The 15,139-nt window shown below is 39.9% G+C and overlaps 1 protein-coding gene across 1 annotated transcript; it reads left to right on the top strand.

The window, feature by feature from the left end:
• Positions 1 to 47: 47 nt before the first annotated feature.
• LOC114062129 (probable acyl-CoA dehydrogenase 6) lies at positions 48 to 11,753 on the top strand (the record flags this gene model as incomplete). The annotated part of the gene is made up of 2 exons (XM_027893211.1): positions 48 to 203; positions 11,633 to 11,753. Coding segments are annotated over exons 1-2 (244 nt in total), but the record flags the coding sequence as incomplete, so codon positions are not given.
• Between the last annotated feature and the right edge of the window lie 3,386 nt (positions 11,754 to 15,139).

The raw sequence follows: 15,139 nt of genomic DNA on the forward strand, positions 1-15,139 counted from the left end.
CTTTGCCCTCGGCTTTTGGAGCGGGGCAGGCTTTGGCAGCCCTCGGCCTTGCCTTTGGAGCGGGACCGGACGTGGCGGCCATGGCGCTGCGGGGCGGCGGGCGCTGGGCGCGCTTGGGCTCGGCCCTGCGGGGTCGCTGCTCGGGGCCGAGGGACGGCGGTGACATCCCGCAGCACCGCGACCTGCGGGCGGCCCTCAGAAAGGTATGGAGGGGGGGACACCCCGCCGCGCCGCCCTGAGCGGGGAGAACGAGCCCAGGCAAGGGCGGTGAGTGGCCCGGAACGGCTCAGAGTGTGCTCAGATACGTAACTTGCCGCTGCTGGTGCCAGAAACGGAACCGCGTGTCCCCTGCCTGTGACCCGCGGGGTGGCACAGCCCTTCCCTGCCTGTGCTGCCCTGGTCCAGCGGGGCGAGCGGTGCCGGCCGGCCCCAGGTGCCGCCGGCCACTGAGCCCGCTCTAGACGGGAGCGATGGAAGGCTCCTGCAAAACCAAATCATAAGTCCAGAGGAAGGCACGCACTTCTGGTAAGGTAATGCGCAAATTGAATGTCAAATGGCAATCTGCAAGTAATGGCAGTGCTGGTTAACTCTGTGCATTCCCATCAGCGAGGTCAGTATCACCTGTGGAACACCGTGGCAGGATTAAGAGCACCTGCCAAAGAGAGAGAAGCAGCCGCTGTGTCGGCAGGGAGCCCTGGTGTGGTGCACGCTGCGAGGCCGGGGCAGCGGTGTGTCAGAGACATCCACCTTTAGACTATGAACCAGTGAGAAAAGTGCTGAAGTTCAGTAGCTGCTGCAGGGAGTAAACAGCATTTTTGTGGCAACTGCACAGGACCAAACCGTATGTGAGTTCAGACGAAGGCATTAGGGAGTGTAAGGACTTGTCCCAGACTTGTAACCCTAACCCTTACCTGTAGGAAAGTTTACAAGTTCTATCTGGTAGCATATACAGCTCTGCTGTATTTTTTTTTTTTTACAGTATGTTTTGGATTGCCAGATACTGAATCTTTTTTTTATGTGGGTTTGGAGCTGTGCTGTTCTATCTTTAATAGATGCTTTTAAAAATTACTTGCAGAATCTTATATTTCCATGGATAAATTTACCTTTTTCCCAATGTCACCTCTTCCCTAGTTCATTGTGGACAAAAGATAGTGGAGTTTTTTGAGTCATGTGATGTTTACCTCAGGTTTGGACTGCTTCAGGCATTAGCTTTCACACTTCCAGTGTTAAAATACCCCCAAAGCAATTTAACTAATCGTATTTTCTGTCACTAAGATGAGGCCTGTTTTCATTGAGCTTTAGGACTTGTGGGTTCATTTTCTATGTTAAGAAGAAGAAGAAACGTGAGGAATAAAAGAAAGAGATCCATGACCAGTTGCTTAGTAAATTAGTTTCATTATCTAAATTTCTAGACCCTTTGCAAAGCAGAAATAAGATGCCAGAGAAAGAATCAGGAGAAGAAGCTTGAAATGAATCCTTCTCTCTCACCTAGATTAATAGTACGCCATTTTGTAGTTAATACCATCTTGTCAAATTTGTGCTGATCCCACCTGGAAGGAGCCTTCGTGCATCTGTGTATCTGCAGAGGTTTTTACCCAATGACCTTGTTACTTGTACACTGCTCCCCATCACCTGCCTGGCCACTACAAATCCCTTGATGAAAAATCAGTGTCCTGAAAGACAGTGGACAAAGCCAGACATTGTGAAGACAGTGATTGGGAAGATTTTAAAAGTTCTGCTTCTTTGTCATGGATAGGTTAAGGCACCCATTGTGTTGTATTTCAAGTGTTCACAGCTGTTTGTTTACTTAGAGATGAGATGAAAGGCGGGGGAAAGTAGCTATATTAGCGTCTGTGCAGTGTCTGCTGTTCTGCTGTGTGACACTATTTATTTATTTATTTATTTTTACAAAACCTTTCCCCTCCCTTGTTTCTATGCCCCCTGCACCTGTTGAAATGCAGCTAACGATATTCTCTACCTTGCTGGGTTCAGTGCAGGTAATTGCGTCATGGGCTGAGAAGGAATGTAGTTTTACATTTATTGCATAAAACCCTGTGATAAATATATTGTAGAAGATATCACAGCAGGCAGCATAAACCTGATTTTTCCATTGTCCTATATTTTTAAAATATTTATGTAGCATTTGTTTTAGATTTGATCTGATCATGTAGGGAAAAAAGAAATATCACTAGTTTATGTCAAATCCAGTCTGATGTTGTTCACCTAAAGCTTCTAGCAATCAGTGTTTGTTTTGGCTTAAGTTAAGTCTGTCCCTGATGACTTTAGGATAAACTGAAAAGTAGAGTCTTTGGGAGAGAAAGACCACTCGGGATCTGCACCACATTTTAAATATACCTGTTATGTAATCTGGGGCAGTTTTCCACTAGCTAAATCTTAATGCCACTACCAGAGAAATCTGAGAAATGAGCAGTGCAATTCCACAAGTGAAAATTGGTGGGCTTTTTGTCTCCATTAATTTTGTTTTTTGGTATATTAAGTTAATGTATTTTAAATGATCTATAATTTTCCAATTGTTCTGAGCAGGATGAGGAAGAGACATGTATAATTCCAGGGGGCTGTTTTTAGCAAGGGTATTGAAATGACCCTGTGAGTGGTTTCCTTTACAACTTTATAGGTCACCACCCTTCCTCTTGGAAATCGAAAATGTAACTTTTCCTTTACTTGTTGGACAATGCTTGCAGTGCACTGGTATCCCACGGCTTGCTGCAGTAATTAAATTACAATATAACTGGTTTGAAAGAAAAAGGTTTAACCTACTCTGGATATCTATGCATAACAGTATTCCTATACATACAGGGTGTGTACATGCTGTCCATTTTTCTTTTTCTCTGGCATTAGCTTTTTCCCAAAAAGGTTTGAGAAATTGGTAAATTTGACACATATTTTTCTGGAGTTCCATGTAATATGAATGATGTTACATTTTATGCCCAGTGGTGACTGGTTCTAGTTACACTGTGTAGTGTGTCTATAGGATGGGAATTTCCCAGTGACAATGAAACTCCACCAAAGGACACCAATACCTTATTTGCACTCTTGGTTTGTATGTCATGAGTTTCTGTTTATTATATATGTATTTTTGCAAGATTTAACGTCCCTTCATATTAGCGCATGAATGATTCAAATTAAATATTAATATTTTCCTTAGCTTTTTGGTAAAATTACTGTAAATTCTCTGTCAAAATAATATGGTTTTTCTGACCACCTGCAAAATACTGAAGGGTGACCACTATTGCCACTGGAGCACCTTGGATTGAGTTTATTTATCTTTGTAACAAATCATAAACCCCTGTCACAGAACAGCAAAGTATTAAGTTGCTGGTATTACAAATAAATCATTTAGAAGTTAGTTTCTCACTAAGTTGAGGGGGAGAAAAGACACAACTGAATCTGAAAAAATACGACTGGCACCTGTAATTTTGAAATCTATTTTATCATGCTCCTAAGGTAAAAGTTTCAGCAAGAAAACAGTTAAATGTGACATTGGTAAGGCCCACAGAGTCTGTAGTGAGTACCCTTCTGTCTCTTCTGTCTATGGGAACCAAAGTGTATTCCCAGATTCTGGGGTATTTGAAATAGCCTTTGTCATCTTGTGACTGACAGAAAAATCATACAAACATTTGTATGGGGCTAATTCTCTTACTGATGCCAAGAATTTTGGTGGCAATTTAACAGAGAGGAAATCTTTATAATTGAATTTTGTTGTTATTGGAAGAGGCAGCTGGGATATACCACTGTAATAAAAGGGACCATCCAGTACATCCACTACTGCCCTACCAAGAGCTGCTTTTAAATCGGTGCAGAGGAGTAAGAGGGGGAAAAAAAAGAGCTTCAGCATATTCAAGCAAGCCCTGTAAAAAGCTTTTTCTGAGAGTAGGAAAAATTTCACTTATTGTACAAATGCTTCATTATGTAGCAAAAATGCAGCAAAGGCAATTTTGTAAGCAGTGCTCCTATTTGTTGCTTGGTGTCAGACTGGTGCATACATCTGAGATTACAGTTGCTGTGTCCAAACACTGGATTTTTTTCCTACCCCATATTAATGTTAGAATAAATTTCCACTGCATCGAGTTAGACTTTCTCTGCCTAAGAGATATTTTTGTGTCTCAGGTCTTATTATTATATTGCAATATCATTGCCACATCTGATGAGATTAGGCAATTCAGTTGCTCACTTCCAGCAACTAAAATTTTGTCTTAATAAGCAGTTTATGACTGAGCAAACATCTGGGGTTTATACAGATTTTACCATGACAGTTCAGATGTAATGGTGTGGGCCATAGTGAGATAACTTTTGTTCCTACTGGGAGGTAATTCAGAGTCAGGAGGACCCAAATCCCAGCATTCCAGCCTCTGGTAGGTGTTACACTGTACCTCAACTCAGCTTCTATGTGTTGAAAAGGATGAGTTGAAGAGCAAAAAAAATCGTCACTTGCTCAGTTCTTTACAGCTTTCACAACTTGATAGAAGCAGCCTGGATACTATGCAAGTATATTTGTATAATATACTGTGCTATACGAGTAGCCAGAGCTCCCGGGCATCCAAAAGGCTTGTCCAAGATCAGTGCCTAGGCTGCTCTTTCATTTTCCTAGTATGGTGATGATGATGTATACCCTCTGCTTCTTCAGTGGGGCTCCCAGATGTGCCAGATCACAGATCTGTGCCAACAAATACGCACAGGGTGGAGGGCAGCACGTGCTTCTGTACTCCTGGCAGACTTGTAGGATTTTAAGCTTTCAGTAAGTGTTGGCAAAAACTTTGTGGTTGATTCAGGGTTTGGATTTTCTGGTTTCCTGAAGTAAGATCTATAGCCAGATGTATGGGATCAAAAGATAATCAGTATTCAAATTTCTGAACCAGTAATCAGCTTTACTGTATGCATTAGGTATATTGCAAGGAACTGTAATGCAGTGAAAGGGAAGAAACACAATGATTTAAACAGAAGTGTGTCCAGTTATTGCCAAGTGAATAGACCAGGCAAAATTGCAGAATACTTATAAAGTGCATGCTTTTTTCCATGAAAAATTAGATTTTGTAAAAATAGATGAGGACAGGTATGTTTTATTATACAATGAGAAGCTGCCAACTCCTATGTTATAGATGTTTTAATTCCACTATTTTTTTTCCTCTGAGAAATAGAAAACTTAATTTAGTAACAGTTTGTTCCCATATTTGCTGACCACTGCAGTCTTTGGTAGCCAGTGCTATAGCAGATTTCATGATTAATTTGTTGCCTGTGGCACAGCTTTATTAAAAGTACAACAGTATTTTGGTGCTCTAATTAAACAGTTTTAAATACATCTTTCCGTTTCAGACTTATATTTTTCACCTATTAGGAAAATTTTGTGGTTTTTTTTCCCTTATGTAAGACCAGTGAATATTGGTTTGAAATCCACTGGAAGCTTCTTTGGAAGCTCAGCTCTGGCCACAGATATGTGCAATGGCAATGGAGAAACCCAGATGTGATCCAGACCTGTTCACCCTCGCTTTGCAGCAATGAACAAAGAAGTAGAAGTATCCTAAAGATACCAGAAGCATTAGATGATGTCTTATCTTCCCCTTTGAACTGGCTTTATAGTGCTAAGATGGAATTACTTTTTTTCCTTCATGTCTCAAGCTTATGTGCCATCTACAATGAAAGGGAAAAGGGGGAAAAATCAGAAATATCTGAGTATTTACAAATAAATGAGTACATGTGCGAAGAGTAGATTGAGACAGGGTTATTTGTAACCTGATGTAGTTGATATGTCTTTTTGTTTATTCTGTCAAGTGCTTAGTACATTTACAAGCAAAATAAAATATCAGCAATGCACTCCATGGAAAAGGAGCATGGTGAGCCTACGTGTCTGCCAGGGAGACCATGCTCATCCAGGTATTTCAGCGTAGTCCTACCTTTATCTCTCTGTAATCCTACCAAAGCAAGGGGACTGGCAAGGTGTTTAAATGGCACAGGTGGAGCCATTATTTTGCTTTTCAGCGTCTGTTTAAGGCTTTTTTTTGGTATGAAATTTAAAAAAAAATACTTAAAAAGCTTAAAGTTAAAATTACTTCATCTTTGTTCTTTATTTTAATTATTTGGAAAGTCTGCTTTTAGAAGGTTTTTTTTTCCTGCTACATGTTTTTCACAGGGTCATGAAACAGATATTTGCTGTTAAATTGAACTTTCTTAGTTCAACTCCATATCATTGTGGAAAACGCTTTCTTGGCTTGTGTTCCAGCAACAACTCCCCATACTGCAATAGGGCAGATTCTTCATTGACAACTCTTGTAGACAGTCATTTGCCCAGGTGATCACACTATATATTTGGCTGGGTAGTCAGCTGTGAATATAGGATGAGGTGCAGAGTGTATCCAAATGCCAAATCTTCTCCGTTGTGGGCAAGAAGACTTGCCTTCCTTCTGGAAAGGCGAGAAGTGTTTTGGCAACATCTAGGACATTTGCTATCTTGACAGGACCCCTGGCATAGCAGTGAGTCATATTTTACATAGATCTCCTAGGTAAGTCCCAACTAGTAATGATGTACGTTTTATAGGAGAAGGATTGAGGGCTGTGCCCCTTTTTTCAGTTAGTATTAAAAAAGACCCAAATCAACACAACAGCAACAACCTCCCCCCCCCAAAAAAAAAAAAAACAAAACAAAACAAACAAAAACCCCAACCAAACGAAAAAACCAAACAAAAAAACCCAAACAAAAACCCCACAAAACAAACAAACAAACAAAACCAAACAAAAACCACACAAAAAACCAAACAAAAAGCCTCAAAGAAAACAATCACCAGAAAACACTCCTGCAAAACTTCCTGGAGACCTTTGCCCAGTGGTGGTGATGCATCCTGAAAGAGGAAGCAGTAGGCTGCAACTTTGCTCTCTAGATCACTGCAGAATTCAGACAAGCTCGTAATACTGGATTTTGGTTAGCAGAAAAAAGTGCATGAAATAACTTTGTATGAGCAGGCAAGGTTAGTGCTGCAGGGAACATTTTCTGGCTGCTGTGTGGTTAAATCATATTTGTTTAATGTGGGGTTTTTTTAACTTGTGGTTTTTTAAGTCACATACTGCCTCTGTTTTTGCACTCTCTGGCATCAGAGACTGAACTATCGGTTCTCCTGCTGGGACATTGCCCATGTCAGGTCCAGGCTTGCCACCACCATGTGGGGTGACTGAGGCACTCAGGCAGCTCCTGACTTCTGCTAGCATGTGTCACGGGGACTGGAAGCACAGAAGTTTGTTGCTTATTTATTTGCTTTTTACATTGAAGATCCTATTAATTGTGTCATCTTTGGTTATTATATTAATAGAGCTAAGTTTGATTACTGTAACTTGATATGTACAGTTATGTCATAGAATCATAGAATGGTTGGGTTGGAAGGGACCTTAAAGATCATCTGTTTCCAACCCCCTGCCATGGGCAGTGATGCTAGTCACTAGATCAGGTTGCTCAGGCCCCCATCCAACCTGGCCTTGAACACTTGCAGGGATGGAGGATCCACAACATTTCTAGGCAACTTGTTCCAGTGCTTCACCATCCTCTGAGTAAAGAACTTCTTCCTAACACCTAATCTAATTCTGCTCCCTCAGAATCCACTTAAACTTAGTATAAAATAGCATTTCCTTGGACATTTTGTCTTGCTTTTCTAGTAAGTCAGTCTAATCTCAACTGAGCTATAACTCAGCTTTAGTAAAAATTTATGTAATTTTTTTACGAATTCAGTGTCTTGTTTTCAAGATTCATAATTTTGCTAATAGTGTGCTGAAATATACTACCATTGTACAGTATTATAATGTGTAGATACAAGAGGTATTGTGTGTAGAAGGGGCCTTTAATTTCTGGTTTGAATTGCATGATGGAAGGTAAACTTGCTGGTGAATAATGAAAAGAAATTTAATTTCTGTAAAGGACATCTGTACATGCTCTCAGCAACCAAATTAATTCAATTACAGTTTCTACTGTCATAGAATGCATTTCTTTTAGAATGCAGTGAGAATTAAATGGCAATTGCTAATGTTTCTGGGTACCTGTAGGTACAATATCAGCACAGAATACTGAGCATTATATGAAGGAAAACACCCAACTGTAAATATTTGTTAGTTTTCTCATTTAAATAGTAAATAAATTCCAATGGAAAATAGTCAAAACGTGCAACTCTCTGGCAATGATTTGGAGGGATATTTTCATTGCTTTGTTTTAAAGATAAATTAGAATAATCTGCATTTGAAAAATCTGAATTTCTGTCTCTGTCCCCTGTATAACCCTGTCACTGCATTTCCCCATTCCTGGGCAGGAAGCTACAGGTGCTGTTTTCACAAAACTTTGTCAAAACTATTTTTAATGAAAACACTTTTATTTTTCTTACCATCATTCAACAGGAAGTGAGTTTGTTGGCTCTATCGATTTCCTACTGGGCAAATATCCACCAGTGTTTTTCGAGATAATTCACAGCTGATACCAGCCCTGAGGCTCCCCAGAGAGGAGCCTGAATTCCCTCTGGGATGCAGGCTAAACCAAGGCTGCCTCCAGAGCCTAGTCCTTTAGGTTTGCATCTTCAATGTTCAGATGAAGCAACCTGAGAAAAACACCCGTCACATACATGAGACTTACTGTGCCCTCACTGTCAGGAAAATAACAGAGTTTCTGTTGTGGTTTAATGGAACTTTATCAGCAGGTGGGAAAGTTATATGGCTCCTAAATCAACTTTACATCCCTAATGCCAATTGAGATTTGACCAGCTAGATCTGGTGGAAGGATTTCCTTTGTGGCTGGGAATATCTGTCAGATAGCATCAGTACTATGCAGTGCTGAATATTTCTACTGATAGGATTTTTAGATCTTGTTATAGTTGGTATCTGAGTGATGCAAGTCTAAATGCTGACGCCCATAATTTCCATGAGATAATCAAGCACATATAAATCATCAGAAGAGTTGCTGCATGCTGCCAAAAGCTCACTTCTGTGTATTTCCCAAACACTGCATGTGTACATTACGGTTTAAGTTAAGGTGCCTACGTAATACGTCTCTGCAGTTCAAGTGTGAAATATTTCTCTGAGGGCACAGATGTGAGGAAGTTCTTGAAGCCAAGGGAAGGGACAAATCTAATGGTTAGGAGTACAGCACTGTTTTACCCATCTTCAGCAATGTTTCAAGCACATGTTTTGTAATTACTTGTGTTCCTTCACTCATTGCTGACTTGACCCTTTGAAAATACCTCTCCCTGTTTCCGTTTCTCTTTTCTAGGAAGGGATGATAGTATCCAATAATCAGTGCTGAAGAATCAGCCAGCTGAGCAGTACTGCAGTTTTCCAGCAATGTGGCTTGTGTTCATATGTGGAAGTACAAGGGAAGGTGTTCCCCAATCCCTTTATGATTATAAAATAACATGTATGATTTTCGCAAGCAATTTGTGACTGAAGTGTAAAAGCTTTTGACAGGAACTATTTAATTCTTTGTAAAAATACAGTCCAGTAGGGTCCAGTGGCTAAGAAAACACTGTGGCTATCAGCATGTGGACTGCGATATTAATTTTTTCTTGAGCTTAAGGGCATACACCATTTGTGGTTTGTGCACTGAGGTTATCTCTGGGGTTTTTTGTTGTGTCATGCAAAGCAGATCTTTTACTCAGCATGGCAGACTTCACCTGGTAATAATTCAGCTCTGGTAAATGATTTGAAGTTTACTCAAAGGTACAGGAGCAAGCAGGTTATAATCTGCAGAAATCATGGCTTAGTCATTCTTTTGACTTTGTTTAATTTCAGAAGTAGCTTTTTATGTAGGCTGTGAAATACTTGGCCCAGTACCAGCCATAACAAATATAAAACTCTGTTAGTGCATTCACTTTATATTTTTGCCAAGATCCATCAAAACATTGGGAAAACTTTATGTATTTCATAGCCTCTTTCAGGCATTTCCCTGAATGTTACCTGATGAGTATTGCCAGATGTTACTACAGTCAAAAAGGTGTTTCACCAGCTGTAACTCAACATTGAGGGTCAGCATCTTAGGATCTGAGCATCTGGGATATCTCAATATAGAAGTGAAATGTGAGCTCTCCTAGATAGGGTTCTGGTATTTTGTTACTATTGATCATGAGGCCTTTGTTAATCAATATAAGAGAGGAAGAGAGATGATAATTACTGAATGAGTTGAACATTTAGTATATTAATTCTTCAGAATTTGATGAGAGAATTGAAAAAGTGATCTTTCTGTTATGAGTAATGAAGTATACTTATTTCTGTGGCCAACTGGAAAGCAGAAAGCAGCCATATATGGGCTGGAGTTCTCCAAAGAATGTGAAATAAATAGATAGTTTGGAAGAAGGTTCCTCAGGGTCTCGAGAACACAGCAGTCTGGGAGGGAGAGGATTCTATTTCCAGCTCAAGAAATAGTTTGCACCACAGGACTTGTTTATTTAGTGTGGAGAGAAGATTAAGAGAAGTAAGTTCTTGAAAAATGTAAATTCTCTCTTCATGAAAAAGCAGAGCAGTAAAATCATGGTCACATGTTAAAAACATTAGCTTTCTATTGGCTACTGATGTTTGTTTTTGATAGGGTTTGGTTTGGGGGAAGGATATTTCCATTTGGACTCCCTTGTCCTGGCTGACCCAGGTGTGTGGTGCACTTGACCACAGGGTAGAAGTGGCCTGTGCCAACTCCTGGTTTGGCTGGTGGAGGTAGGAGAGGTGGGCAGGATACATCTGACTCCCTTTTGAGAGCTGTCAAAACTGCATCTGCCTCACACTGGGCTGGTAGGCGGCAAAAATGCACCTGCGCATTTTGCTTCCTTCCCATGGCCATGGAAATGTGGGATTTTGTGGAGTGAAACACCCAGCCCCTGTGCTCTTAAACCTGAAAGTGTTACTGAATGTAGGGGCTTTATCCCAGATGTGTTTTGCTCGCAACAGCTGGGTGGGAAGACAGCAGCCTGAATAGAGCAAAGACAGTAGCCAGGCAGCTTAGGACATTGACTTTTGGTCGGTGTGCAGCAGGAGCATAGTCGAGAGTTGCCCAGGGACTAGACATGGGAATATTACAAATTCTGGAAGAAGACTATGTGTTTCCAGTACATGTTCTGTCAGATCTGAGGGAAGTCTAAATACAGACTGAACATAACTGCCCTGAACAGCACTGACTTCCTTGGGAGTGTTTCAGGTAAAGGAAGAGGAAATGAAGTCTCTCCCACTTGCCTGTCTTGGTACTGTGTGTGGTCACTGTGAACAACTCATCAACCTTTTTTGGCAACATCCCTTTGAGGATAATCCAGATTTCCCTTCCTGACACTTTCTAGGAACTGCACCCAGAAAGGTAACAAATGGTGAGGGGAAACTACCATTTTCATAGGACTTGGAGAGGCTTAAACCATCCCTGGTGGCTTCCTGTTTTAATAGTTGTAATAGCTAAAAGAATTATTAATATGTGCTTCATTAAGTCTGTTGTAATAGTTGTGGATGGGTGTAGAATAAGGATATCCAACAGGAAGTAAGAAAATTATTGGGCTTTCAAAATTTTTCCTTTACCTTTCTCTTTTCTTCTTATATTACAATTTTTAGGAAAAATTATTGAAAGTTGCTTGTGTAGGAATGTCTGTGTTATTACCATCTAAAATTTATTTTTCAAATCTAGATTATCGACAAGGAGATTAATCCTTTCGTGGACAAGTGGGAAGAAGAAGGACAGTTCCCAGCACATAAAGTGTTTAAAACCCTGGGACAGGCTGGATTCCTGGGTGTGGATAAGCCAACAGGTAGGGGAGTGTATTAGCTCCTAGTACTGATGTTGATGGTGATAGACTAAATACATTATCTCAATTTCCTCTTGACCCAGATCAAAACATGGGTTGGAATTCAGTGCAAAGTTTACTTTTATTCCTCAGCTGCATATGTGCTGGTTGCCAAGTCTGCAAATACAGAAAATGACATTGCCCAATGCTCAAGTTGTTATCCTCCAAATATAAATGTTAAAATCTGCATGACTGTTAAAGTCAGTGAAATGAATATCACTTTAATTTTCAGCATAAAATCTGTATAATAACTTTTCTTGTGGATCTGGACACATATGGAATAATCTAAATCTTCATTAATGAAACCACAGTTTGAAGGCATTGGAAGTGTTTTAAGATTTGGCCTGTACGCTTCTTTAACTTGCAACCTGTACCTCATTGCAATGTATTCTGTCTCACTGTTCAGAGGATGAGATTAGTGTGGTTTTTAGACCATTATGCCCTAGACTGTCTTTAAAATATACTATTCTAGCCCACAAGAACCTGAACAGAACAGCCTAACACACAGCAATGACAGAGCAAGTTTCATGTGTACATATATATGTATATATATATAGGTGATGCAAAAAGAAAGTCCAGAGGAATAGAAAGTATTTCTGTTCTTCACATGTTCTGCTAGTTTTTATGTTTACATGTGATATATTATTACTTGTTTTCTTTTCAAATGGTACTGTTACATGTTCATGTCAGAATTCCCTGCATTTTTTCTCTCTTTTTCTTACTCATGGTCAAAAAGTCTAAAACAAAAGCAGGTTTACACAAGCAAATTTTTAGCAATGGGGGTGAATTCAGAGCAGACTGAAGGGACAGTGTTTGAGCAGCTAACTGTAGATAATTGCCTATATGGAGCAGCTCACACAACCTTAGCTATGCCACACCATTATGTTGCTAAGGAATAGGGTTCTGTGGAACAAATTAGGTCTTTTTACCACTTACTTTCAGAGGAAATTTTTCCTCTTGAAATAAACTTTCATACATTACAGTGTGGAAGATTTTCATACATTACAATGTGGAAGATTTTTCCCTAGTTGTTCAGCTGTTGGAGCTCAGAGAACTGTTTAGCTATGATTGTCTGACAAATCCAATTAGGTCTGAGCTGGTATTTCTTTTCAGAAATGCTGACAGTTTGAGATTATACTTCAGATCTATTTAAAGGACAAATAGGATTATTGGGGGAGGGAGAAAACCACCTCTGCCTTCTGCTATAATTGTTTCATAGGCAGATTTGAATTGCATCTCAGTGGGTCTCCTTCACACTGCTAATATTCGTGTTGGTTGTAATAGTGGTGCATTATATTGCTGGCAGATTGCAGTCCTGTCTTGTTATATTCATCACAGGGCATGCAGGGCCTTCAGCTGGGGTAAGGAACCTCAGTGCTGAGCGTGCTGCACATAAAACATTGTAGAGATGGGAACTTTGTATAATGCTCACAAAATAGATAGGACAAGAAGTAGCTGGAGTGACATCTAGTGAAGAAGGGACTTGTGGAGGTGAAGTTGGGCGCAGAGAGTGAGTGGCATGCACTGACTATGCTTGCCATACTCATGTTTAGGACTGTTTTAACTTTGGCTTTGATGCGTGTTTCTAGATGTTAATGTAACTTCTTTGGCCTCTGCAGCTGCATTTTATAAAAGGTATAAAAAAATTGATAGAATTCTCAGAAACCTGTGGTCCAGCTCAATTCATCTTCTGGAGCAAGGTATTGTTGGGTTCAGAAAATGCACCAACTCCTTGGAAGATGCTGTCTTTGCAGCATTCAGTTGTGCAACAGAATGTCACCAGATCCAGCTTTGCTGTGTAATGGTGTAATGACAGCAGGTAGAACCTGAAAGTCCTGAAACTTTCTCGTGATGGTAAGTGAAACAGTCAGGTGTGGGGCTGTTTCAGGTGTGGTGCAGGTCTCAGCAGCATAACTTAGGCAAAGCCTGAAATTCTTTCCCTTTTACACTTCTACAAAGTACTGACACTTCCTGTGTGGTTAGTGGGTACTGGTAGTACTAATTAAAATAAAATTAAGAGATATGCCTTTTATGCTCTGCTCAGATGCTTCTGTTATTAAAGTGTTGTGAGCAGAGGAAGAGAGATCTTAAGAGCTTTATGGAAGCCAAGGGCAACTGGGAGTTTTGGAGTGATGTTCTGGGAGGTCTGGAGAAGAGGGCTTAAATTGATTTGAGGAGAGGAATTACAATATAGAGCAGTGTGAGTAACAGCCTGCCCTACTTTCTCTTTCCAGTATAAACCAAATTATAATAATCATATTGTATCTCTTCAAATCCAGACCATAAAACATTCTCTTTAAAGAACACCTTTTTTTTTTTTTCCCCAAGATCATTCTCTCAAGAATGGAAGTTGGGTTTTTTTTCCCTGCAGAATTAATTTTGAAAATTTCTGGTTGGGAAGAAAAGGGTCACAAACTTGTTTTGCTTAGATAGAAGGAAACATCTGTTGGATTTCAGATTTGTTGAAAGTGGACTTTTTCCTGTGTAAACACCATTCCCTTTATGAACAATGAGCTGCTTTTGAGCAGGTTTTTAAAAGAATGTGGCTTACATGTGTCCCTTATCATTGGAAACTTTCTCTGTGGAGAACTGATTTGGGGCACTATTTTTACTGCAAAGGTTCCATCAACCCCCACTATAGTCAGCTGTGGGCTAAAAACTTGACAAAGTTTTCCTATATATTTTTCACAGTTGTTTATGCTTCCAGTGAATATTGGCTGTGGTTCAGGATGTTAGTTGGAGGGGTTGTGTAAACACTGTGGGCAAGGCCCAAACATGCACCCATAATTGGAGAATTCTTAAGATGGTAAGCAGATTTAACTTACTGTGCTGACTGGTCAGTTCTCTACCAGAATAAGTGTCTTCTCTTTGAACCACTTGTCTGCTCTGTTACTCTTTACATGACTCAAAAATAGTGTATACGCTGGCTTTCCTTAGGAAAAAGTCTGTGTTGTTCTGTTATATCGGGAAATTCTTACTACTAGTAAAATACATGCTGAAAAGTGAAATCATTTATGCATAAAGTGTCTTTTTGCTAATTACAGAATCACTCAGTCCAGCCTGAAGTATTTAGCTTGAGGGGAAAAAACCCAGCATCTCTATATACTTACTATTCTTCATTTATATTTACTGAGTACTTACCCATAAATTATAAAATTCTCTATTATGGAGGTACTTACAGTCTCAAAACTAAAGGCTGAAAATACTAGGGTAGCAGCAAGAATTTTTTAAGTAATCTTGGTTGTTGACTGTTGGCTGCTTTTCTAAGGGAAGTGGGCAAGACATATTCTTTGAATTTTTTAATGTGTACATTAAACATGAGATGAGATATTGGAGTAAAAGCTGCAAAG

The sequence above is a fragment of the Empidonax traillii genome, unplaced genomic scaffold, assembly GCF_003031625.1.
Source record: "Empidonax traillii isolate 1590-97213 ecotype Southwest subspecies unplaced genomic scaffold, ASM303162v1 scaffold384:size1533304, whole genome shotgun sequence".
Classification (NCBI taxonomy): domain Eukaryota; kingdom Metazoa; phylum Chordata; class Aves; order Passeriformes; family Tyrannidae; genus Empidonax; species Empidonax traillii.